The sequence below is a fragment of the Calliphora vicina genome, chromosome 3, assembly GCF_958450345.1.
Source record: "Calliphora vicina chromosome 3, idCalVici1.1, whole genome shotgun sequence".
In the NCBI taxonomy this organism is placed as follows: domain Eukaryota; kingdom Metazoa; phylum Arthropoda; class Insecta; order Diptera; family Calliphoridae; genus Calliphora; species Calliphora vicina.
This window is the reverse complement of record NC_088782.1, coordinates 18,992,704-19,019,393: the sequence shown is the minus strand read 5'-3', so window position 1 is coordinate 19,019,393 and position 26,690 is coordinate 18,992,704. Positions and strand designations below refer to the sequence as shown.

General features: G+C 29.7%; 1 protein-coding gene across 1 annotated transcript in view; it reads left to right on the top strand.

Moving 5' to 3' along the window:
* The first annotated feature begins 232 nt into the window (after positions 1–232).
* Positions 233–26,690, top strand: part of Baldspot (elongation of very long chain fatty acids protein baldspot) — a 48,350-nt gene continuing 21,892 nt past the window's right edge. The window contains exons 1-2 of the mRNA XM_065504575.1: positions 233–398; positions 11,834–12,290. Of these exons, the coding sequence (XP_065360647.1) occupies positions 12,109–12,290 (182 nt within the window). The 5' untranslated portion in view covers positions 233–398; positions 11,834–12,108. The remainder of the gene's footprint in view (positions 399–11,833; positions 12,291–26,690) is intronic.

The following is a 26,690-nucleotide window of genomic DNA, read 5'->3' as shown; positions in this document are numbered from 1 at the left end:
TTATATATTTATTTAATTAATTTTATTTAATTATTATTTTCTTATTATTATTATTATTTTCTTTCTTTCTGCGAATTTTGAGGGATAAAAAAAGAAAGGGCAATTATTATTAAAGTACTGGCAACACTGATAATACTTTTGCTACTATTTTACTGAAAATTACCCCTTTTTACGTACCTTTTTAGCAACTAGGCAACTCTCAAAATTGAATAAAAGCCGATGAAATTGAAGGAGAAAAAATTCAGTCGTTAAATAGCCGTGTAGAAGCGTAAACGACAGCGGGAGAAAGTCGGCGTCAAGAAGAACAAAAAAAATTGTACACACAAGTTTTAAATTGGAAAAAATTTCAAGTGAAAACGCGTTTTTTAATATATTTTAATAAAAAATATTATTACAAAGTAAATATTGGTATAGATGCAATAAATTAAGTGTTAATACAGCCAAACTTTAACAAATAAAAGTGCAAATTTATAAAATCGACACCCAAAAAATGAGTTAAAAAAATACCAAGATGACAAAAAATAACTTCGTTTAGAAAAATAATAGGGGAAATTATTAGTGAAGAAAAAAATATATTAACGAGAAAATAAAAAAAACATAAATAAGAGAGAGTGTGTAAGAGAGAAAGAAAGAAAAACACCAATTGGAAAATAAGAAGAAGAAAAATGTTGCAAAAAAAATAAAATATATTTTATCGATTCTACAGGATTGCCACTGTTCAGAGAAGTGGCACAATGTAAAGGATATAAATAAGGGAGTCTTTGTTTAGAAATTAGAATGTTGAGAAAATTTTTGTGTTTCTAGCTAATTTTAGTGTAATAAATAATATGTTAAGCGCGAAGGATTAAAAATTAATGAATGTCTATGGACCAATAAAGATATAACTTTTTAGCGTACTCTGTCTGTCATTATTTTCTCAAATGAATGATTTGTAAAAAATATGTTGAATTGAATTTTCTTTATTTAATTATTATAAAGTTAACGTTATTTATAATTGTTGCATTTTATCAGTTTATTTATTGTTGCATATAATAAATGTCGTGACTAATTAAATGTTTGGATTATAACGGTGTTACTTTGTTATTGCTTAATTGACATGAATTATGTTTTCTAAACTCTAGGAAATTAAACAAAAGTTTAGCTGACTAAAAATTAAAATGTGTAGAACCGAATCATAGATTTCGAAAGATGATTTTAATATTTTTTCTAATTAAAAATAGGGACATAAAGTGCTACAATTTTAGACAAGAATTTATTATTTAGACATTTTTTATATTTAAAAAGTAAAACTTTTTTATTAGTTATTTCATGAGAACTAAAATGATAGGACTAAAATCTTAAAAATATCTCGATTGAAATTGTTTATAAAAATGAATCAAAAAATATTTGAAAATAGTGATTTTTATAAGCTAAACCTTTTTTTTTGTTCATTTAATTTTATATACATAGGTATAAAGTAAATTAATCATTTGTAGATTTTATAGTGAGTTACAATACAATGGAAACTTTTTAAAAAACAATAAGGGTACTTAAGTTTCCCATTTGTGCAAGTTTGCACGACATGTTTCATGAACCCATCATTTCAATTTTGTGCATGTTTATATAGAAAATTTATATATGATAAAAATGTCAAATAAAAAAATTCAACAAAAGCTCTAACATTTTTTTCTTTAAAATTATATAAATTTTAATTCTAAAATTGTTGAATGAAAGTTAAATCTTTGGAAAAAAACGATGGTATACATAAACAATGTTTTCATAACAATGACATTCAATCCAATCATTCTGTTCCAAAGTTACACAATTTTCCCAAAATATTAAAATTTTATTTGATTTTTATTTCTTGTAAATAAAAGTAAACAAAAGCAGCAGATTCATCAAATGAACAATAAATTCAAGTTTGCGAGTCTAAATTCTCGCACAAACTTATCGGATTGTGTAAACGAATTTTCATACATTTTTTGACAGTTCATTTGCAAGAGTGTAAAAATGCACAGATTGCACAGTTTACGAGACATTTAAGAGACAAAATTTTAAGAACCAAGAACAGTGATAAACATTTAATTAATAAATCAGCAGTTTCAAAAATTTAATTAAATAAATATAACAATTTTTATCTATTTTTAATAAAAATGCAATTTTTACTTACTATAGTAATATTTATCAAATAGGTATTTTTATTATTTTAGATAACGAAAAAGTTAATTGAAACTCTAATAATTAAAACAAACATACAAATTATCCATAACCTCATTGTTCAAATCTTAATTAATTTAAATGATAAAAGATAAACATATAGACTTGAAACTTTGTTCAGAATAATTTTAAACATTTTGTTATTCCGAAAAAATGTCTCTTTAACTTTGTTTGAAAAAGCAAAATATGGAATGAATCCACTTTCGGAATGGAATGGAAATCTGTCACAGGGAAAATATTTCTGTATAAAAATTTCTTTCTGTAAATGAATTCTTCATTAAAGTGTTGCAAAGATAAACGGCTATGAGTAAGGGGTAGAACATTGAGATATAGATCTTGAACTCCTCTAGGACCAGAGGCATATTCACGTTCAAGAGGGTCTCATGTCAGAACGGTAACATGTGGCCACGAAATCATTATAGAACTCATGGTAACATTTGTGAGTTTTATTATGCAGGAATCGTTGCCCCTGTCTATCTGATAAATTTGTATAATGATAAACGTCAAAATGTTTGTTAAGATAAAAAAAAAGTCAGGGGCCAAATTACCGCATTCGATATCGAGTAAAATAGATCATAATTTTCTTATTTGAGATTATGGCATTCGATATCGAGCAAGAAATTTAGTACAATTTATCATAATTTGGATATCGAAATCTTTTTTCGATCACGAATGCGGTAATTTGGCCCCAGGTATAGGCTCCATTTATTAGTATTATTGCTTCGTTATGACAAAATTGTTAGTGCATTTGCTCAAACAAATTTATCTTGGCAACAAACGTCATTAATTGTTATGATAAATATTTGTCAAGTATGGTGGTCAATAATAATTTTATTTTTAGAGACTTAAACGGACATTTTTTTAATAAATGTTAATAAAATTTCATTAAAATTTTGATTGCGACTAAACCTAATGAAGGGAAGGAATTTCAAATCGACAAAAAATTCTTTCATAACTGTAGATTTTGTTGAAAATATTTTAATTAAGAATTTAATTTTCCACAAATAATTCCCACTTAAATTTAGTTTTTATTATGTTGGTAACCCATTTTGAAACCTAAACTGTTAGAAGAGCTGCCAGAAAAATTTAAGGGAAAATTGACATATTTTGAAAAAGTGGGAAACATGTTAAAGACTCTATTCTTGGTGTTCAAAAATATTTTATTATTATAAAGTTTTAAATAAGCTTTATAAAAAAAATTTTAATTTATAAAAAATATATTCTCAAATAAACCCTTTCCTGTTTTAAAACCATTAAATCGCCGCTAAATCATCAAATCTGGCAGCTTTGTATAAGAAAATAAATTGTTAAAGAGAATTTCTGTAAAAATTCTCTTTCATAAAGGAGAATTTCCGTAAATAAAGAGCAAACAAGACTTAATGACAATTCAATGCACAATCAAGGATTTTTTGATTGACAAAAACTGTTATTATTCAATCAGAAAAAATAGGAAGAGGATAGATAAATTGTAGCGTTTTATTTATTTGTAGAAAATATAAATTTTATTAGTGCAACAAAATCTAGGTTAACAAAAATGAAATGACAGTAAAAGAAAAAAATAAACAAAAAATATATAAACAGCAGCAGTGGTAGCAACAAAAATAACAAATGCAAACAAGCAAAAGTGACAGACGACGACACTAAAGTGAATTACCGTTAATTTAGTAAAACCGGATATAATTTTTAACGTAAAAAGAAATTCATAAATATGTATTGTTGTTGCTATTGACTATAGCTGCTGATTTTTTATAAAGTGAATGATGTGATATTTTTTTAGAAATAATTTAAATAATAAAGAAAATCTTAAATAAGTAAATAAAACATCTTACTCAAATTTAAACTAACATTTGTTAGTACATGTTAATTTCCATACACAATTTGATTTATAAACCTATGATAAATTTGAAAATTATTTATGAATAAGACCTTATAAATCTTAAACATTTCTTTTCCATCACCTGCTTTATTATTCCTTCCTTAAACTATATTATTGATTTTTTTAGTGTAAACTTTAACTGTTTAAATAAAATATTAACTTTAGAAAAAAGTAAACTAAAAATCCGATTTTCTAAAAATGTCATTAAAACTTTTTTTAACTTTGCGTGTTTTGAATTTCATTAATAATATATTAATATAATACCTACAAAAATTGAAATCAAAAGAAAGAATGTAAAAAAATAGTAGTAGATACATGTTAGTATGTAGTAATACGAATGTGTAGTAAGTAAGTAGGTAGGTAGTAACCAGTAGTTAGTATGTAGTTTGATGTATAAATGTATGTATGTAAACAGAAAACAACACAACAAAAATAATCAAAAACTTCCCTGTGTTTAGTGTTTTTTACAGTCATCAATTTTCTAAGTATATTTCTTTTATCTATTTCATTTCATTCTTTTATTCACACTCTCTCTCTCCCTCTCTGTCACGTACATTTTTATTACTGTCTATTTTTGTTGTTGTACTCTCCTCTTAATAAGCCGCCCGGTAAAATATTTTTATTCATCTGAATAAATATTTTATGGTTTGTGTTGTTGTTTCTTGTTTTTTTTTTTTTTTGCACGAGCTTTACAAAAGAAATAGCACGAGACTTTTGTAACAGGCACTGTGTGTTCGTGTGTTTGTAAGTAGATGGATGAGCCATCAAAAGATACATCTTTGCCGGGGATGGACAATTCGGTACTGTTGATTTGTTTGATGTAAATTTGTATATAAAACAATGCTTAAATGGGGACGCGGCCCTTTAGTTCGCGAAGAACTGAGGAAAAAATTAAGCTTAAACATTATACATATTTTATTTTTCCATCTTAATTTGACAGCACATGATTCTACTCTAGATACCTATCTGGCTAAATAATTTACATTGAAATCCTTTTATTATGTCTGTTAACGAAATATGTACCTGATATATTCCGATAATAAATAATGAGAATGAAATATAACTCGTGTGCTAAATTTGATTTTAAATTATTGGGTGTACTATGACTTAAAAATTTTCCATCTTTGTGGCAACATATGGATTACGAGACAAAAGAACTGCTCATCTTTTGAGGCCAAGAACGAATCAAGCCAATATCGGATACTCTGTTAAAATATTAAATTAATTTGATCGAAACAAATAGTAGTTGGACGGGGGACGGTCTGGACTATAAAGCGGGTGAGGCAAAACTTCCTAAACGTTTCTACTTACTTCTTAATACTTTTTAACAGGTATTGGCCAGAGCTCTCTTCAAACAAATCAGTTGCATACGGTATAGGTTCCCTATGATGGTCAGATTTCAGCAGCTCATAATAGATAGGACCCTTTTGCTTCTACCAAATACAGAGAATTGCCTTAGCGCCATTGATATTATTGGTGTCGATTCGGCTGGTTAGCCGGGCTTCACCTTGCGCTTCCGATTATCGTAATGGATCCTTTTTTTTTATTGAAAGTAATGATTCGGTGCAAAAATGATTTTCTTTTATTTCAAGGTCTCTCGGCCTCAATTCGTATGTTAGCCAATTTCCTTGCTTTTGAATGAATCCTGCTGCCCGCAAACGTTTTGAAATTGTCGCTTGAGTAGCTCCCGATGAAACACATTTACCATAAGCTTTATTGAGCAATCGGTGTGCTTCAGCGGCACCTTTTTAAATTAAAGAAGCTTCACTTCATTCCGCATATGACGATTCGTTGGTACAAGTTCGTAATTTTCGAAGCAAAACAAACTTTGTTGTTTACACTATAATGCTCAATAACAAAGTGAGAATAAATGACAGATATTTATCCTTCAAAATTACATATAACTTATTAATAGCAAGAACCGCGTTCAAAAGATACGCCATCTGTTGTAAATCCCGCATTTTCAAGTTATACATCCAATAGAGGGTTTGGTTATTGGTGGGTTTTTTAAATGTTGATGAGAAGTTAGAAAATACATTTAAAATCAAATGAATTTCAGTCGGTTGCTATATCATATAATTCACTTTCAGAAGTTCTGGATACAAAGTATACAGTGGTGTCACGATACACAAGATAAGCAAGATTTATATTTCTCTTTCTTTAGTATTTATTCCTCAATAGATATTCGTCTGCAGGCAGTCTGAACTGCTTTATATTTCACATGAATTTTAATAGGTAGCATTGACGCAGCAGTCGATGCAGGAATCAATTATTTTAAAATGTTTTCTATCACTTAACTTTACAAAGATTATGTTGTTTTGGACGTATTAAAGTTTTAAAAGTTTCCCATGTCGCGAGTGAATTTCGGTATTTTCCTATGAGAAAAAGTATTGAATTTTCCATCCCTGAATGAAATAACGAAATAACTAGTTAAATAATTTACTCCCCCTTCTCTCATTTCTTTACATTTACAATGTGCTCTCTTTGTCAATTTTGTTTTGCTAATAAATCCTAGTGATATATATTTAGACTTAAAACATGTTTTTTTTTCTATTTCTCTATTTCCTAAAGAAATAAAATTATTTATTTAGTAACAGCGCACGTTTTTTGTTGTAATTAAGTAATTTTAAACTATTATGGCATTATTGGTCCATAGTAAACATGTCACTAAAGAGAAATATAAAAAAAACAAGTGGGATTTATTCGAATGTGCTTAATTTTATATATTCTTCACATATTTTATCTTAGTAGTCTAGCAATCTATTTTATGAATGGAAATTTCGCTAATATTTACCGAATTTGACAACAACAGAGTTGTATTATACCTAAAATTAAAGTTATTTCTTCAAAAAGTTAGATTATTGTACAAAATTTAAAATTTGTTTTTGAATTCGTTGGAAAGGTCTTGAAATTCCTTTCATTTGTTATGTATATTGACTGTGCAGAACTTATTATTCGAAATATAGGCCAATATATTTGCTTAAAGCTACGCCCACTCCAAAATAGGCGTCACCTACCTTTTTGTACACTCAGTTGACTACATTAAAGTTTAACATTTGAATCGGATATTAAAAATTTTACTAGAACTGAAAACTCGCCCAATAAGCACCAAAGCACCAAAGATTTGTTGGAATTTGACTTGAATACAAATATAATTATGTTTTGAACTTGGAAAGTATTTAAAAAAATTAAATATGGCTTGAATTTATGTTTCCTTTTTACTGGAGAATGCTATTGATATAAAGTGTAATACAACTATAATTCAAGGCTTGAATTACACGCTATCAACTTGAATTCCAGTAAAAATGCTTATAAATTTGTTGGAATTTGACTTGAATACAAATATAATTATGTTTTGAACTTGGAAAGTATTTAAAAAAATTAAATAAGCCTTGAATTTATGTTTCCTTTTTACTGGAGAATGCTTTTGATATAAAGTGTAATACAACTATAATTCAAGGCTTGAATTACACGACATCCAGTAAAAATGCTTATACCTCGGTTATTCATGGACCGATTTGTACGATTCGAGGTAGTCGTTGGTATTTGTTTATTTCTCAGGCATTTATGGAACGATTTTGCTGATTTCTCTCTCATGAGTATATTTGATATCTTGATATCACTTGTGGGTCCTTATATTGTATGTTTGTTTAGGAAAACTTATTTCAACCAACACGGACAGACTGATATCGAATATTGTCAAAATTATATGCAGATTATAATAATAGTTTTTAATTTATATTTATATCTACATAGTTTTTTTAATTTGTGTAATAGGTTTTTTTTTTCTAAACAACAAGAATACAATCAAAATGTTTCATTCATTTGTTTGATAAAAAAGAAATACATATATTTTTCTTAATACTTGAATAGACAATAGAATTTATTGTTTTCTTTTTGCAGAAAACAACATAACTATAGAATTATTTTTTTTTAATTTTTGATATTTTTCCATTTATAGTTTTAGTTACCTTGTAATAAAGCCCACACGCACCATGTGCTTTCCTAGGTTTTACTATTGTGTTTATTATACACATATCTTTTAGATAAACTTTTAAGTCTTTTTTATTTTATTTAATATTTGTCGTAAGTATTTCCTACCCCATAAAAAAAATTGTCTTGACAAATAGATAAAACCATTATATTGTATATTATTTTTGCACATTTCTTACTCTCTTTCGCTCTTGTCAATTCTTTCTTTGGCTCTCTGTTTTTTTTTATAGTTTTTATTTTAACAACAATCGTAGTAGTTGATTTATTTATTTTGTTTATTTTTAGGTGGTGCTTTTGTTGTTTTTCTGTCAGGGGTGTGGGGAGTTTTTAAGTAATTTTTCATACTTTTTTTTTTGTAAAATGTTTGTATGTTTTTCTATTGTATTGTTTTGTCTAGTTTATTGGTCATACTGGCGGCATAGTGGTAGTAAAGTCACATTTTTTCAGTTTCTCGCAATTACATACAAACATTCCTTCCATCTTTCTGAACATACATGTACCGGTATATTGTCTTTTTTTTAGATATTAGGGTAGTTTTATTTGAATATATGTTCTAAAATAGTGGTCCAACAAAACTTTCATATTTCTCCTTTTCAGAAATTTGTTTGCATGTCTATGTCTACAATTTTCTAGCAGATTTTGATTACACTTTAACTGTAAACATATCCAACGCTTTTAGTTCTTAATGTTGTATTCCGTTGGCTTGAGAATATTTCAAAATTCGTATTCAAAACATTGCTGATGGTAGTTCGTGGTATTAACGGGTCCTTCGCAATGAAAAATATTGGGCAGTTGATAGAATAACTCGAAAAAGCCTTATTATAATGTAACCACTCAAATATGTTGTGCTTTGTTGTGACGAATGGATAGGTTAGGTTTAACCAACTCTCTTGGGTCTATCTAAAACTTATCCCATTGTCGATAACCTGCTCTCAATTCAGAGACTGTGCTAGCGTATTATGAAACAACTCCAAATTTGTCTTCCTTCTATTTAGAGTTGAATTAACTCTCAAACTTGTAACACCAACAGTCATTAGAGTCATAAAAGAAGTTCCAATTATCAATCTTACTGTGTTGTTCAGTAGCTTTTGGTGCATCCATAAAAAGCTCCTCCCCTCTCTAAAAAGAGGTGAAGAATCTCCATTTTGATAAACTGTGATGATGGCGAATTTGGCCTCGTCAAACACCTCATTCAAACAGTCAAAGAAGGCATTCAAGGAATGTGTATTTTCAGTGCCAATTGGATTAGCGGTATCGTTGCACATCGTTTGGTGCATCAATAAGAAGCTCCTCTCTCTCTTTGAAACGCTAAGAGGAGCAATGCAGCAGAAGCCGATTTAGTCTGGTGAATGTTGATTTTAAACAATCTCACTATTCTCCATTTTAATAACTGTGACGTTCCAAGTTCAGGAGGACCTTCTAAGTTCTAAGTTACTTTAGTGTCGATTGGATACTTTTGCCTTCTAAAGATTGCATGAGTTCTACATTGTAGTTACAGGAGGTATCGTCTTTGTTGTCACTCCGGTAGACATGAAAGACGATCGTACCAAATCTAAAGTAGACCTTCTCTTGCATCTTTTTCATCGTTTCCAAAGAGTCCTTGTTCAAGACATCAGTAGCTTTCTTTGGAGATCTCTCAGAGTCTGCAACTTTTACAATTTGATAGTCATGTGTTCCAAGTTATATTTTATGTCTAGCTCAGTGACAGAAGTGTATCTTCTGTGGCATCTGAATCGTTGGATTCCAAGCCATCTTCATTGCAGTTGGCCGTGAAATACCTCATCCAAACGTTCAAAGAAGGCATCCACCATCTCAGTGACAGAATGTGTATTTTCAGTGCCAATTGGAAAAGCTCCTCTCTTTGAAACAATACAAGGAGCAGTGCAGCAGAAGGTGATTTAGATTGTTGATTTTAGATAATCTCACCATGCCCTATTTTGATAACTGTGACGTTGGCGTTCTCCTCATCCGAGTTCAGGAGGACTTCTCCGTCATCAGCACCTCACAATAGTGTCCGCAACTTTTACAATATTGCAGTCAGGTGTTTCAAGTTGTGTTTTACGGTCTCAGTGACATAATGCCTATTTTCAGTGTCATTTGTATCCTTGCATTCCAAAATTTCAAAAGATTGCATGGGTTTTCTATATTGTAGTTGTCAAAGATCAAACAAATTCATAGTATTCTTCCATTTCGTCTTTTTCATCATCTCCAAATATTCCTTGTACACTTTTACGATTTTGCAGTCATGTTATGGAAGTTGTATGAAGAATCTCCAAGATCTCCAATTCCAAGAATTAGAGGCATCAGACTATTTTTTGTCTATACATCCAGGTCGGTGGGGTATCTTACTGATTCCAACTCGAGGCTAGATCAAAGCCTGGATTCTGTTTGAGAACATTCCTGAACGCCCCAACCAACTATCCAGTTCGATTGGGATATGATCCGTTGCATACTCTTTTGTCAATGTCAGACCGAACGAGGTTGTCTTTAGCAACCTCAATGAAGGATTCGGTTATTGATTTCGGTGCCGATTTGGGACGTTTGGTCCCCGTTTGTTACCTATTTAATGTCGTTTAGGCACCGCATCTACATCAGCGGAATAAGGTGCATTTTTCAGTCTAGGTACAGATTCTCTTTAGCACCTTCAATGAAGAATTTGGTCATTTATTTCGGTGCCGGTTTGGGACGTTTGATCTCCGGTTGCAGACTATGTACTGTTACATTCCCATGGGAATGCTGCCGTTTAGGTATTGCTTTTTTATTAGCCGAAGAAGATACATTTTTCAGTCCATATATATGGGATCTAGCCCAGCATTAGGAATCGAATTGCTCCTTAGTGAGTTTCTCAGGTTTAAGCCCATCTGTATGGGTTTTAGTGCAGAAGTTGAATATCGGAACCTGATTTGTCATGAGGTGATGCATTCCCATTGTAATGCTGCCGTTTAGGTTTTGCATTAGCGGAAGAAAATACATTTTTCCGTTCAGATATATGATCTAGCCCAGCATTAGGAATCGAAGTGAATTTCTGAGTTTTTTTTAGAATCAAGTTTAAGCCCATCTGTATGGGTTTTAGTGCAGAAGTTGAATATCGGAACCCGATTTGTCATGGCATTGTCTATTTACTTTTAAATTAGTTGGAAACTTGGGAAATTGTTAATTGAAATAACCCTAATGTTCATCTGTATATGGATGATATAAATTTATTAGCTAATATTGAATTTAAAAAAAGCTCATTATGTAATATTACTTAGAATCTGTAGGTAGATTTGCACAAGGCTTTTAAAACATTTGTTGAGAAATATTAATTAATTGATTAACTTAGGAATAATTTATAAATGAAGTGAATAATAATTAAACTTTGTTTAAATTAAAAATGGTTTAAGAGATTTAAATATCTTAAAACACACTTTTCAACAAGCAATTCTAGACTTTGACGAAATTAAATTTTTGAACAGTTTTGTTCTGTTTTTCATTGTCATAACGTGGGAATAGATAAATACACATAGATCGGAAACACTTCTGTCAAAGACCTAACTCAGTTGCCAAAAACCCAAGTGGTGAGAATGTATTGCTATAAAAAACTATGTAAAGACAAAAACAACACTCATATGTGTTTTTAGTAATTTTTTTGTTCGAGTTTTTTTCTAGTTTCCGTTCAATGTTTATTTCTCTATGCCATAAATTTTGGGTAAATTTGCACTATTATTTGAAAATAAAAGAAATTCCATAACAATACTAATATCTTTCTTTTTATTTTATTCCCTACAGAGTGTTTCAACTAACAACAAGCCAAAAAAAAAGATAAAATAATTTGAAACTTGTCGCTTCTACACTTTAAAACAAAATAAAGAAAATTTCTTTAGAAATCCAATAATTAATTTTAGACACAAAATTATTCAATTAAACACAAAAATTAAGGTTATTTAACTAATTTTAAGTTTGTTTTTTAATTTATAAAATAATTTATAAAAAAAAAAAAGTTTAAGAAAAAAAAACAAAATTTAAAAATTAAAAACGAAAGGAAAACAAAATAATTCAGCATCATGATCAATATGGACATTAGTGTTACACCAAATTATTCATATATTTTCGATTTTGAAAATGATTTTATACATCAACGCACACGCAAATGGATGGTGGAAAATTGGACATGGGTCTTTTACTATTGCGGCATTTACATGTTGGTGATATTTGGTGGTCAACATTTTATGCAAAGTCGTCCACGGTAAGTTTGTTTACATTAAAATTGAAATTATTTTAAATATGTATTTCCGTTATCTCTCTGTTCATTTTTTAAATACTTCCATCTACAATTATGATACTGTTTAATTATTAAACTCACTTTTCAATCATTAATTTCAAGATTTCCCTCTTATTATTTATTTCCGCTGACTACACAATTTAAAACAAAAGTTCAGACTAAATATTCTATAAAATTATTGTTTATTGCTTTTGTTCCCATCGTCTATGAATAAATAAAATCATTAGCATCATGTCATACATGACTTTTTATTATAATTTCTATTAAACTAAACAAATACATGTTATTATTATTGTTTAATGCTTATTTTATTAATACTTGTAGAAACTTAATAGAAAATCGGTGGAAACTATAAAATGTTAATAATCATTTTAAAAGCCATAATTTGTGTAAACAAAAATATTTAGTAATGGTGGCAAAATCGACACAATTTTTTACAAATATGAGCAAATTGTTGTAATAAAAATTAATAATTACATATTTATTTGTTGCATTGCGCCACTGTCACGCATTCAATTTTTTTCTCTTGATTTTTTTGTAGTTTTTTTTTAGTTTTGTTTGAGTAACTTTTTATAAAGAAGGCAGTTTAAACAAATTAAATGAATAAACAATTTGTTTTAGTAGAAAAAATTATATAAATTAGTTATAATTGGTTTATTTGCATACAATGATTTTAATGTTATACAATATTTGCTAAATATTTCAAAATATATGACATTTGTTTGTTGTAATAAACAAATTTGGAAGTTGTGTTTCAAAAACATAACCAATTAGGATGTTTTTGTCATTTTTATAAGACATTTAGAGCGCATAATGTCTCAATTCAAGTCTAGTATTTACTCTAAACTTATGTCTTTTCTTTGCTCTAATCTTAAGTCTAGTCTTTGGTCTAGTGTTTGACTAGTCTTTGGTTTAGTCTTTGGTCTAGTCTTAAGCCTAGTGTTAGGTCTAGTCTTAAGTCTAGTCTAAAGTCTAGTCTTAAGTCTAGTCTTAAGTCTAGTCTTAAGTCTAGTCTTTGGTCTAGTCTTAAATCTGGTCTTAAGTCTAGTCTTAAGTCTAGTCTTAAGTCTAGTCTTTGGTCTAGTCTTAAGTCTAGTCTTAAGTCTAGTCTTAAGTCTAGTCTTAAGTCTAGTCTTAATTCCAGTCTTAAGTCTAGTCTTACATAAGTCTAGTCTTAAGTCTAGTCTTAAGTCTAGTCTTTGGTCTAGACTTAAGTCTAGTCTCAAGTCTAGTCTCAAGTCTAGTCTTTGGTCTAGCCTTAATTCCAGTCTTAAGTCTAGTCTTACATAAGTCTAGTCTTTGGTCTAGACTTAAGTCTAGTCTAAAGTCTAGTCTTTGGTCTAGTCTTAATTCCAGTCTTTGGTCTAGTCTTAATTCCAGTCTTAAGTCTAGTCTTAAGTCTAGTCTTAAGTCTAGTCTTAAGTCTAGTCTTAAGTCTAGTCTTAAGTCTAGTCTTAAGTCTAGTCTTAAGTCTAGTCTTAAGTCTAGTCTTAAGTCTAGTCTTAAGTCTAGTCTTAAGTCTAGTCTTTGGTCTAGACTTAAGTCTAGTCTTTGGTCTAGTCTTTGGTCTAGTCTCAAGTCTAGTCTTTGGTCTAGCCTTAATTCCAGTCTTAAGTCTAGTCTTACATAAGTCTAGTCTTTGGTCTAGACTTAAGTCTAGTCTAAAGTCTAGTCTTAATTCCAGTCTTTGGTCTAGTCTTAATTCCAGTCTTAAGTCTAGTCTTAAGTCTAGTCTTAAGTCTAGTCTTAAGTCTAGTCTTAAGTCTAGTCTTAAGTCTAGTCTTAAGTCTAGTCTTAAGTCTAGTCTTAAGTCTAGTCTTAAGTCTAGTCTTAAGTCTAGTCTTTGGTCTAGACTTAAGTCTAGTCTAGTCTTTGGTCTAGTCTCATGTCTAGTCTTAAGTCTAGTCTTTGGTCTAGTCTTAAGTCTAGTCTTTGGTCTAGTCTTAAGTCTAGTCTTATGTCTAATCTTAAGTCTAGTCTTAAGTCTAGTCTTAAGTCTAGTCTTAAGTCTAGTCTTAAGTCTAGTCTTAAGTCTAGTCTTAAGTCTAATCTTAAGCCTAGTCTTAAGTCTAGTCTAAACTCTAGTCTTTGGTCTAGTCTTAATTCTGGTCTAGTCTTAAATCTAGTCTTTGGTCTGGTCTTTGGTCTACTATTTGTTCTGGTCTTTAGTCCAGTATTGGGTCTGGTTTTTGGTATTCTGAGGTCTAGTCTTTGGTCCAGTCTTTGGTATGGTCTTTAGTCTAGTCTTTGGTCTGGACCTTGATCTGGTCTTTGGTCTGCTCTTAAAAACTAGCCTAGTCTCGACTTTAGTCTGGTCTTTGGTATGATCTTTGGTCTAGTCTTAATCTAGACTTTGGTATGGCCTTTGGTCTGGTCATTGGTCAGGTCATTGTCAGGTCTTTGGTCTGGTCGATAGTTTAGTCATTGGTCTGGACTTTGATCTGGTCTGTGGTCAGGTCTTTGGTATGATTTTAGGTCTAGTCTCTGATCTGGTATGTGGTGTAGTCGTTCGGCCAGTCTTTGTTCTGGTCTGTAGTCTAGAATTTGGTCTGGACTTTGATCTAGATTTTAGTCTGATCCTTAGTCTAGTCTTTGGTGTGGTCTGTAGACAGCCGGTCGTGTGAACTTTGATCTGGTCTTTGGTCTGTCGTAGGACTGGTATAGTTAGGAATGGTTTAGTCTTTGTTCTGGTTTTAATCTGGTCCATAGTTTAGTCTTTGATCTAGTCTTTGGCCCGCACTTCTGGTCTGGTTTTTGTCTTTGGTCTATTATTTAGTCTGGTATTTTAGTCTAGTCTTTGGCATGGCCTATTCTTTAGTTAACTCTACAGTGTACACATTTTTAGTAATATGTCAATGGCTTTGAAATTAAATCTTCTAAAAAAATATAGTTAATCCATTTGGCTAATGAGTCATTCAACTCTTTTACATAACTGAAACTGTAAAATTCTATTATACTGTTACCTTAAAATGATTATTGTAATTTAGTTTAAAAATTGTTTTGTGTAATAAGCTACTAGTTTATCTGTAATAGTTTTGTCTCATAATAATAATAATAGTAAGCTTCTAGTTTAAATAACAAAACGCTAAGATAATTCTAGTAATTTAAGGAAAGTATAAGTATCTAAGTACTAAATGTTAATGACATTATTAATTTTTTTTGTTAAAAAACATGTGTGAGTACGATGAATGTCGGTAAATATTTATTTAAAATATTATTATTGATTTAAGTTTAAAGTTTGTAAGAATTTTTAAGCCTAGATTTTACGATTTCATATTTCTACAAAATAAATGCAAATATTATGGAGATTGAATAACGTCAAAGCGTAGTTATATTTTATTGTTAGTTTAAGGCAAATAAATAAATATGGCTAGTTAAAAATACTAACTAAGAATCGTTATTACATTCTAATACAGTTATCGGAAAAGTTTATGGGCGATAAAAAATATAAACAAACAAATGAAGTTTGCTTTTTTGCATTCATGGCGATGATATCATTATTACAAATATAAAATGTAATTAATACTTTCAGACTGGATTTTGCAATCAGCTAAAAACCAATAGTAAAACCAAAAATCAATAAAAAGTTAATATGTAAAGTATTTATAAACATTTGGTCTTGTGTTAAAGTAATATGAAAAAATGAAGGATTATTTAAGCATCTCCCCCTTTTTTTAATTTAGCCCTGCCTTTGAAAACCTCTTGGTCTTAAATGGTTTTAGTTTAGTATCTAAAAGTAATTGAAGCAAAATTTTGAACTATTCTAACCTTTCGCTAACTTTTAAGTACTTTGCGTTACAAATGAAACAATAAAATTTTACGAACCTTGTTTAAGCCAAAAAAATTCAAATCAATTTATTTGAATTCTTTTGTTTTCAACAACAAAAATCAAGTGCAATAGTGTTTTTTTTTTCTATATACAATATTTGTTTTTATTGTTTTTATATGGAAAAAATATCTGCTATGAGTGTGTTGATTTCTAAACAAAATTTTGTGTGTCTCTTTCTCATGACAATGATGAGGAAGACGAGAAAAAAACCCAGGAAAGATACAGAAAAGCAGAGAAACGAATAATAATAAAATACTATAAACTTAAACCATTGATATGGTAAAAATGAAATAAGATAAAGATAAAAGAAAGTGCCACTTTTACAAGTCACAGTTCAAGGTCCATTCACAAAATTTTGTTCATTATTATATTATATTATTTTATTTCCAAACTTGTTTTTTTATGCATAGTCATAGTCGTCAGCAGCACGTGTGATAATATTAGGGTTTAAGAAAAGGGTTGGGCATAAAACTATTTATTTAAATGTTTAAAATTAATTAAATTTCAATAAAGAAAACTATTAAATTTGTTCACATTATAGATTTAGTTATGCTAAAGCAAAATGTACACGATTACTATTAGCAATTTATAGGGATTTGTCTCAGGCTTTTGGCCGAATTAAATCGTGCGATGATTACTATGGATTTGTTTAAGCCTCTCGTTTGTGTTTCTTCGAATAAAGCGTTATTATACTATCTATGACCTTGGCTGGAAGACTCCAACCTTTCTTCGCCAGATTATCAGCCAGTTCAAAAATTTCCGGCAGTGTAAGTTATGTATTGTAAACACCTTATTTGCCGCTCTGCAGTTGTTAAAGATGACGCTCATATATTAATTTTTTTCCGATGACGAGGAGAGTTTCTCCACAATTCCCGTATTATCCGAGATTATAACCCTGAAAGTACACTACACTTTTTGAAATTTTTATTTCAAAGTCCTTGGCATACTAAATTGTCAAATATACCAAATACTACCATTGACTAGATAAATGACATAACCAAGGATCAGACCAAAGACTAGACTAAATACCAGACCGAGGAAAAGACCAAAGACAAGACCAAAGACCAGACCAAGGACCAGACCAAAGACCAGAGTAATGACTACTTCAAAGACCAGACCAAAGACAAGACCAAAGACTAGACCAATGACCAAACTAAAGACCAGAGTAATGAGTACTTCAAAGACCAGACCAAAGGCAAGACTAGACCAAAGACAAAACCAAAGACCAGACCAAGGACCAGACCAAAGACCAGAGTAATGACTACTTCAAAGACCAGACCAATGACCAGAGTAATGACTACTTCAAATACCAGACCAAAGACTAGAACAAAGACCAGACTAAAGACTAGACCAAAGACAATGACCAGAGTAATGACCAACGAACAGACTAAAGACCAGACCAAAGTCTAGACCAATTACCAGACTCAACACCAGACCAAATACCAGACCAAAGACTAGATCTAAGACCAGACTAATGTCTACTTCAAAGACCAGACCAAATACAAGACCAAAGACCAGACTAAAGACTACTTCAAAGACTAGACCAAAGACCGGACCAATGACCAGACCAAAGACCAGATCAAAGTCCATACTAGACTAATGACCATACCAACGACCAGACTAAAGACTAGACCAATTACCAGACCAAAGACCAGACTAAACACCAGACCATGCAAAGACTAGACCAAGGACTAGGTCAAAGACCAGAACCAGACTAACGACTACTTCAAAGACCAGACCAAAGACAAGACCAAAGACAATACCAAAGACTAGACCAAAGTCCAGACCAAAGACCAGACCAAAGACCAGATCAAAGACTAGATCAAAGACCAGACACCAGACTAATGACTACTTCAACGACTAGATCAAAGACTAGACCAAAGTCCAGACCAAAGACCAGACGAAAGAAAAAACCAATGACCAGACCAAAGACTAGACCGAAGACCAGACCAAACTCCAGACTAGAGTAATGATCATACCAACGACCAGACTAAAGACTAGACCAATTACCAGACCAAAGACCAGACTAAACACCAGACTAATGACAACTTCAAAAACCAGACCAAAGACTACAGACTAGATCAAATACTAGACCAAAGATCATACCAAACCAAAGAGTAGACCTCGAATTTCGTTTAAATACTTGTGTATGTATTGATTGCTGTAGTTTAATTTAACCTAAAACATTTTGAAACTCTAGAGATTTAAAAAATATCTATTAGAGTTTCCTTAAATGGAACATCATTTAAATAATAACGATATTGTTATACATTTTAAACGAATTAATAAAATGTTAAGCTGTTTTGTTAAAGCATGTTCTAATAATAGTGGTCGGCACTAGTAAATAATGATCTCTCTCTACTAATGGTGAGCAATATTTTGGAACTAGGAAGTGAGGATATTGAAAGTATTGTTTCTGGAGATTCGTTTAAAATTTACCTTTTGGCGAAAGATAAACTTTAACAGGTTGTTTTGTACGATCCACTGGCTAAACCATCACAAATGGATGAGTTCTTGTTCATCAGAACGATTTTAGTTGTAATAACGATAGAACAGTGGATCAATATAATTATAGCAAAATATGTTTATGACGACTACTGTTGTAGACCAGAGATCGGCACTCATAGTTATCAGGCACCTAACATAATCGGTTATTTTACCTGTAAACATGTAAAATATATCAAAAAAAAACCAAAATCACAATTAATAGCATAATATATCATTATAAGCCATGTTCTCTTTATGCCGACCACTGTTCTACACTCTTATAATGTGTTATTCCAATCCTTTGTGTTATTACTCAAACAAGAATATTGAAATATTTAATAAAACAACATACATATATTTGTATCTAATTTCATAAACTTAATTTAGAAAAAAAAAACTAAAATTAAATGTAGGTTGAAATGTAGTTTAACCAATTTTGCATACAAACCAAAAAAAAAACTCATCTAATAAACGTTGGCCATTTATGGCAGCCATTATAAATTTTATGTCATCAATGGTGTTGAGTTAAAACAAAAACTACAATACTAAAAACAAAACATAACATAACAAACCTTTAAAGAAACGTGTGCCAAAACACAATTAAATTGCGTCTTATTAATTTTTGTAACGTTTGTTGCTTCTTCTTTTGTTTTTGTTCATTTGGATTTTGAATTGTGTTAATATTTTAACTGTCAATTTTGGCGTTCAAAAACAATAACTGAACCTTGAACTCAAACACTATTTTGTAATAAAATTTCGCTTATATTTTTGCAAATTTATTTATTTGTTTTGTACTGTAAAATTATATACATACGTATATTTACTCGTACATATGTATTAAGTTTTGCATTTTTGTATAACTAATTTGAATATAATAGTTAATCGTATGATTTTGTTTTATTTATTTTCTTATACATAATTTAAATATTATGTAATTTTGTATTACATTACAAACGAACTAAAAAAGAAAGACCTTTAAATATGAATTTTGAAATAAATTCATGAATATTTATAAGTTTAGTTCGATAACTAGTTTTTTAATATTTAAGAAAAAGTTATGGCAAATATTAATAGACAAATTATGTTTAGAAATTTTTGAAAATTAAAATGAATTCATTAAAACTTTTATTTAACTACCAATAATAATCTATTCATTAGTTGACTATGCAAATTTTTGACAAATACCATCTGTTGATATAATGATAGCATTTGTTTCGGGATATTGAAATAAGTAATATTTTCGTTCTAGCTGAAAAAATAATATATAAAATAAGCTTTAAAGTTATAATCGTCTAATGGAAGAAAAATATCAAATGCCTAATATATTTAATCACGGAAGAACTAAAACTGTCACCAACTAATCCTAGAATGAGTATTTTTCAATATTCTCAATCCATTCTTTAATTGATCCCTTCATGTTACCTTGAAGAAGAAGAAAAATAGAGAGATAGAGAAAGAGCGAATGGAGAGAATACGTTTTATGGTAAAAGGTGAAATTAAATTAAATATAGTCTTGAGAAACGTAATAATATAAATAAAATTAATGGAAAAAATATATCAATGGTCATGTAATCATGTGGCCTTATGGAAATATTGTCAAAACTACACAGAGAAAACAGATTCATAGCAGCAACCAAATTTATTGCCAATCGAATGATTCGGTTGCACACATATAAATTATCGATTCTATCAACAGAAAATCCGTTGATATAAAATATTTTCGGTTAAAGCAACCAACATTTTGTTACTCCTTCTAAAATATTGTAGCCACAACTGTAAAAATCAATCTGTTTTCTCTGTATAGCTGTTACTTCTAATAAAGAATTTAATTAGAATTTAATTTTCGGACGAAATCTCAAAGAATCGTCTTTCCATAACGATTTTCTACAGCAGACCATAGGCAGTGCAAATGAACTATGATCTCCTCTGCTTTGTCTTCATGACAGCTTCTGCAGAAGCTATTTGATAGTAGTGCAAATCATCATCACATGCCTTTGGGTAGACATCATCAAAACTAGCCGTCACTTCTAATAAACAATTTAAGCTTCCCAGATCGATATCTGCCATTTCGAAAAAAAATTCACGAATAATCGTATTTCCTTAAATGTACGCCGAAGATTTTCTAGTATAAATTATCGGCAAACACTATGAACTATGATGTGCTCTTCTTTCTCGTCATGGTTGAACAGCTTCTGCAGAAGTCATTTGATGATATTCAATGCTTTGTGATATGATTAACGAATAATTAGAGTCGATTTTAGAATATGGTGTGAAAGAACCTGGTCCAACATTGGTCATGTAGACCTTGCTATAGAGCAATTTGATTTATGTAACCATCTGTTCCTCTTCGAAATGAGCGTTATCGATGCATCCCAAAACCACTATCCCAGATGAGTGCGACTGTCGTATGTATCGCCATCCAGTTTATGGATATTCGTATTAGATATCCAGTCGCTGCCCTTTTAAAGCCGACAGTTTGGCTTGAAGAATACTTAATTAATTATCCGGTGACGAGGAGAGTTCCTCGCCTTTTCAAGTTTGAAAATCTAAAGATTCTCTCTAAAATTGTGTGCAGTTTCGTTCAAGGACGATCCGTTTGTTGTGCATTCGTCAGCCCAATTTAACTCGATAAGAAAATTCCGCATTTGAATCTTCAGTGTAGACCGAAATCGCGTCTACGGAATACTAAGTTTATGTCAAAACGGGGTGCTTTAAACTATACTTGACTGTTTGCGCACATCAAACTACCACCTTAACTAAGTTTATGGCTCAGTCATCTCTTGTCGGTATTCTAATCCTAAAAATCTCATCATATTTCGCTTTAGGTACCACATAATCCGTTCTTTTGACAGCTTTTCGTAGGATGATTCGTAGTTCTTGCTTATATCTATCTGACTCTTTGAGTCTTAAAGCCGACTTGGAGAACAAATTTTGATGTAGAAATCGAAGGAAGGTACAAGTCTGGCCTGAAAAGTTGAACCCATGGACACATTAATAGCTACACTGGCTAGTTTATGTACCTTGTTTGCAATGGAGAGGTGTGTTTTAAAGAGTTTAAAAAACCAAAAAATTATTTAATGCATAACTGTCATTATTTTTCTCACTGTATAATGTAGCACATTTAATCTTTACCTTCAAAGAAACCTTCAATATTTCCCTTTAATTTATTTTCTCTTCTTAAAAATGTATTTATTACATAAACTTCGTGGAAAATATAAAAAAATAAACAGTTTAATTTAACCATTGGCTACCAAATGATGCATCATTACATCAGATATACATTTAATGATGCACACGAATTTTGTGAAAATGATTCAATAATCAGGGCAACCAAAAAATATGTTCTTATGCAAATAAAGCTTTTGCAAATCAAAAAACGCATATTTGCCGACACTGTTTTAAGGCGAATTTATACCAGGTGGTGGCAGTGGCGAATTCATTAAGTTTTTATATATGGAGCAAGGCGAATTTATAGAAGGTGACGACAGAACTACAACAAATACAACATATACAAAAACAACAGGTACTTTGTTTTTGTAAAAAGATAAGTGAACTGTCAAAGTTGCCTGTGGTTGTTTTTGCTTTTAGGTTTGTTGTATTTTTCGCCACAACAAACACAAGTGAATTGACAGTTCACTTGTCTAAACAACTGAATAAAAAAAATAATCAGCTGTTCTTCTGTCGTCACCTTCTATAGATTCGCCTTGATATGGAGTTTGACATCCTTAACAATGAGAGAGTTGTTTCGAATGTCAAACTCCATATATTTAAAATGAATGAATTCGCTCTTATTTGCTTGAATTCGCCACTGCCTCCACCTGGTATAAATTCGCTTTTTAATGCAAATGGTTGGCAGTGATGCCACAGACTTGCAATCATCATTATGAAAACAAAATCTAAAATGTTGCATATAAAATTGGTTGCCCTGGTGAACGTAATATGTGAGTGAACATGTTTATAAACATGTTGAACAACAATAAACAAGTGTCCCACTCACACATCACAAAAATGAAGAATGAAGAAAAAACCGTAAGAATGAATGAAATAAATTGAAAATTACTGACCAGTGTTAATAAACAAATATAAATAATAAACTCTCACAAAACCGACAAAAAAAAACCAAACAATTTAAACAATAATTTATGTATGAGTAGCTATTTATCGTTTACTTAGGCACCTCTCACGCTTACGTTTGGAATTTCATCAAAGTCAATATTGATATGACATACTTAATTTAAATTTTCTTTAAACGTCCATCGTCTATAGCTAAAAATTAATTGTGTTTGTGGTCAGGCAGACAGACAACAAGACCGACTTAATGACAGACAACAAACATACATGTTTATAAATTTATAAGAGCTTCATATTGTCTAACACTCTTTACTCAAACTTATGGCCCCCAAATATGAACACGAATTTTGTAGGAGAAGAGGAAGCAGAAGCAAACTTAATAAAAAGTGAAATGAAAAGAAAGTATTAATAGAAATAAAACTGTATTGAGAAAATAAATCAAAGAAACAAACCTGTATTGAACCAACTGATGGACTTTGTATTGTAAAGTAGTGAGGCTTTATGAGCGTTTATTTAAACGAAGTTTTAAGTTTTTTTTTTAAGTAAAGATATTTAAGATTCTGAGTTAAAAATTTGTTAAGATTTTTGCCTATATCTCGAATACAATGTTTGGTTGATAGTCAATATTCATATTTAACAATTGAAAGGTATTTCAAAGGCATTTTCAATGACGTAACATATTTTAGACTTTGGAATTCATAATGGTTAAATTTTGGGAAACAGTTTTAATCGAAGTGCTAGAAGAAATCTTGGAAAAATCCATATATGTATTATTAGGTAAAGACAATATATAGCCAAGACTAAGCTAAGAAATCATATGAAAAGTGTTTCAAAGCAATATCTTTTACGAGTCCAAAAATAATTTTGAATAAAAAAATTTAGAAAAATTTGAATTTTCGTATTTTTTTGTCCGATAACTGGAAACGTAAAATATATTTCAAATCATTCAGATTATTCCTTTACTAGCTCTGCACCAAATGTGGACTTTGTGGGCGAAATATCAAAAAATCCGAAAATTGTAATTTTTTGTTTGTTTGTTTTTGGTAATTGCAGGATTTGCTTTTCATAAATCGTATATTTGTTATTACAAAAGGTGTGACGACGTAAAAATTTACATTGCGATATGTTAACGAACACAGCTTTCTGTATTCTCGAATTTCAAAATTTTTCTCCAAATTCCAATCAAATTGTTTTTATTTAGAATATGCTCTTTCCGCATCCACAATAAAAAAATTCAAATCAATATTTAGTATGAGTCAAGATTTTTACAAAAGTACAACAATATTTTTAATAGTTTTAAAAGATATTTCTGCAGGGATTATTTCAACATAAAAAATGTGTACAATTTTTAATATGTGTCCGTTACAATACCTCCCAAATTCAACCCATTTTATGTCGAATTTTCAGATTTAACCTATTTTTTCTAAAATTCCAAAGGACGGAATCCGAAACAAAATACAGTCAATATTCAATAGATAAAATTTCCCAGGTTTGTACTAAATAAATGTAAAGGATGACAGCTCAATCTGACATTTTATTATTCAACAGTTTTTTTATTATTCAACAGTGCATGATACTGCCGAATATAGCATTCTGACTTGTATTAAAAAGGATTTGGAACCTCAACTCCATATAAAAAGAATTTTATTTTCAAATTTATTGTATTCCTGACCAAATATTACAAATTTCTTGAATAAAAACTAAAACTAACCAGAGTTAAAAAATTTAATTTAAAGCAAAACGCCTTTCATAAAAACCCGCCAAATTGGCACACCATTGTTAACTGTCAGACAGACAGACACACGTAATTTTAGTCTGTATTGTTGTTTACAAAAGTACAGTAACAATTTAATAAAGAGTGTTGTTAATTCTCTGAAAAAAATGTTTAGAGGTAATTATGAACGAACATACGTGTCTATAAAATAATAAAAAGTAAGCAAAAGAAAAGAAAATAAAAGATGGTGTTTAATTTAAGATGATGATGATCATGATAAATGTCTTCGTAACTTACTGACTTGACTGAGTATCATCTGCACTTGACTTATTGACAAGATTATGTCAGCAAAATAATTTAATTGTTGTTGATGTTTACTGTTTCTTTTTTTTCTTTTACTTTCAATAATAATAAAAAGCCATTATTTTCATAAGAAAAGATTTCACTTTTTTTCGTTTTTTGTAACGGGTACCTATTTATTTTTATTATTATTATGTGTTTTGTTGTAAAATTATTCACATTATCATGATTTGGGCGTTTTAGGTTTTCAACCATTTTGTCTACATTTCTTCTCTGCTTCTTCTTCAAAGTATTAATTTCGATGTGCAAAAATTAATATAGCAAAAAAAAGTGTTTTTTTTTGTCTGGAACAGAAATTACTGAAATAGAAAGAGAGAAAGAAAATTGTGTTTTTTTTAATTTACACTGATGTAATACACCAAAATAACAAATGATAGCAAAAAAGCCATTACAAACTATACATTGTTTAAAATAAATTTTTCGCGCACTTTTTTTTTGTTTCATTAAACTCTTAAGCAAAAGAAAAAGAAGAAATAATAATGTCGACACTGTATTTAAAAAGTTTCAATACCATAAATAAAAAAAGTTTACGCTTAACAATGTCATTTAAAATTTGTAGGTTGCACAACAAAAAGTTTGTTATTGTTATTATTTTTATTTTTTTAATTAAGTTAAATTTAATTTATTTTTAATAGTTTTTATGGCAAATGTTTAGGGTTTAATGCATCAGTGTGTTGTTAATAACAGAGTTGTAAAGCAATGAATTGTGATACTCCAAGTTTTCTATAGAGAAAACTGTTATACACCAACTTTCCATAGAATAAAAATATTAAACACAAATGTTTCTATAGAAAAAACTGTTATAATCATCGTTTTCTATAGAAAAAAATGTTATACACCAAGTTTCCTATAGAAAAACTGTTATACAGAAAATTTTATATAGAAAAAACCGTTATACATCCGGTTTTCTATAGAAAAAACTGTTATACACCAAGTTTTTTTTTATAGAAAAACACAACATAAACTTTTATATAGAAAAAAACTGTAATACACTATGTTTTCTATAGAAAAATCTGTTATACACTTTGAAAAAAACTGTTATACACTAAGTTTTTTATATAAAACTGTAATACACAAAGATTTCTATAGAAAAAACAATTATATACCAAGTTTTTTTTTATAAAAAAAAAACTAATTCACACATTTTTCTATAGAAATAAACTGTTAAACACCAAGTTTTCTATAGAAAAAGCTGTTATACACCAATTTTTTATAAAGAAAAACGACAAAAATTTGTCGATATACACCAAGTTTTCTAAAAAAAAAAACTGTTATACACATACTTTTCCATAGAAAAAACAGCTATACACAAATTTTTCTATAGAAATAAACTGATATACACCAAGTTTCCTATATAAAGTGTTATACTCTAAGTTTTCAATAAAAGACAAATTTTTTTTTTTTTAATTTGTCGATATTCACTAAGTTTTCTATAAAAAAACTGTTCTACACAAACATTTCTATAGAAATAAACTGATATACACCAAGTTTCCTATATAAAGTGTTATACAATAAGTTTTCAATAAAAGACAAACATTTTTCAATAAAACAAGAGAGATATATTCGGCTGTGCCGAATCTTATATACCCTCCACTAAATTATACTTCAAAATAAGAATTTTAAATATTTTTTAAACAAAATTTTATTTTTTTTTCAATGTTTTTTTTAATTTTTTGGAAAAAAAAAATTTTAAATTGCTTTTTAAATTTAAAATTTTTTTTTGGTTTTTTCAATTTTTTTTTAATATTTAGCATAAAAAAATCCGAAAATTGTAATTTTTGTATTTGCTATTAAAAAGGTGTGACGACGTAAAAAATTACATTGCGATATGTTAACAAACTCAGCTTTCTGTATTCTCGAATTTCAAAATTTTACTCCAAATTCCAATCAAATTGTTTTTATT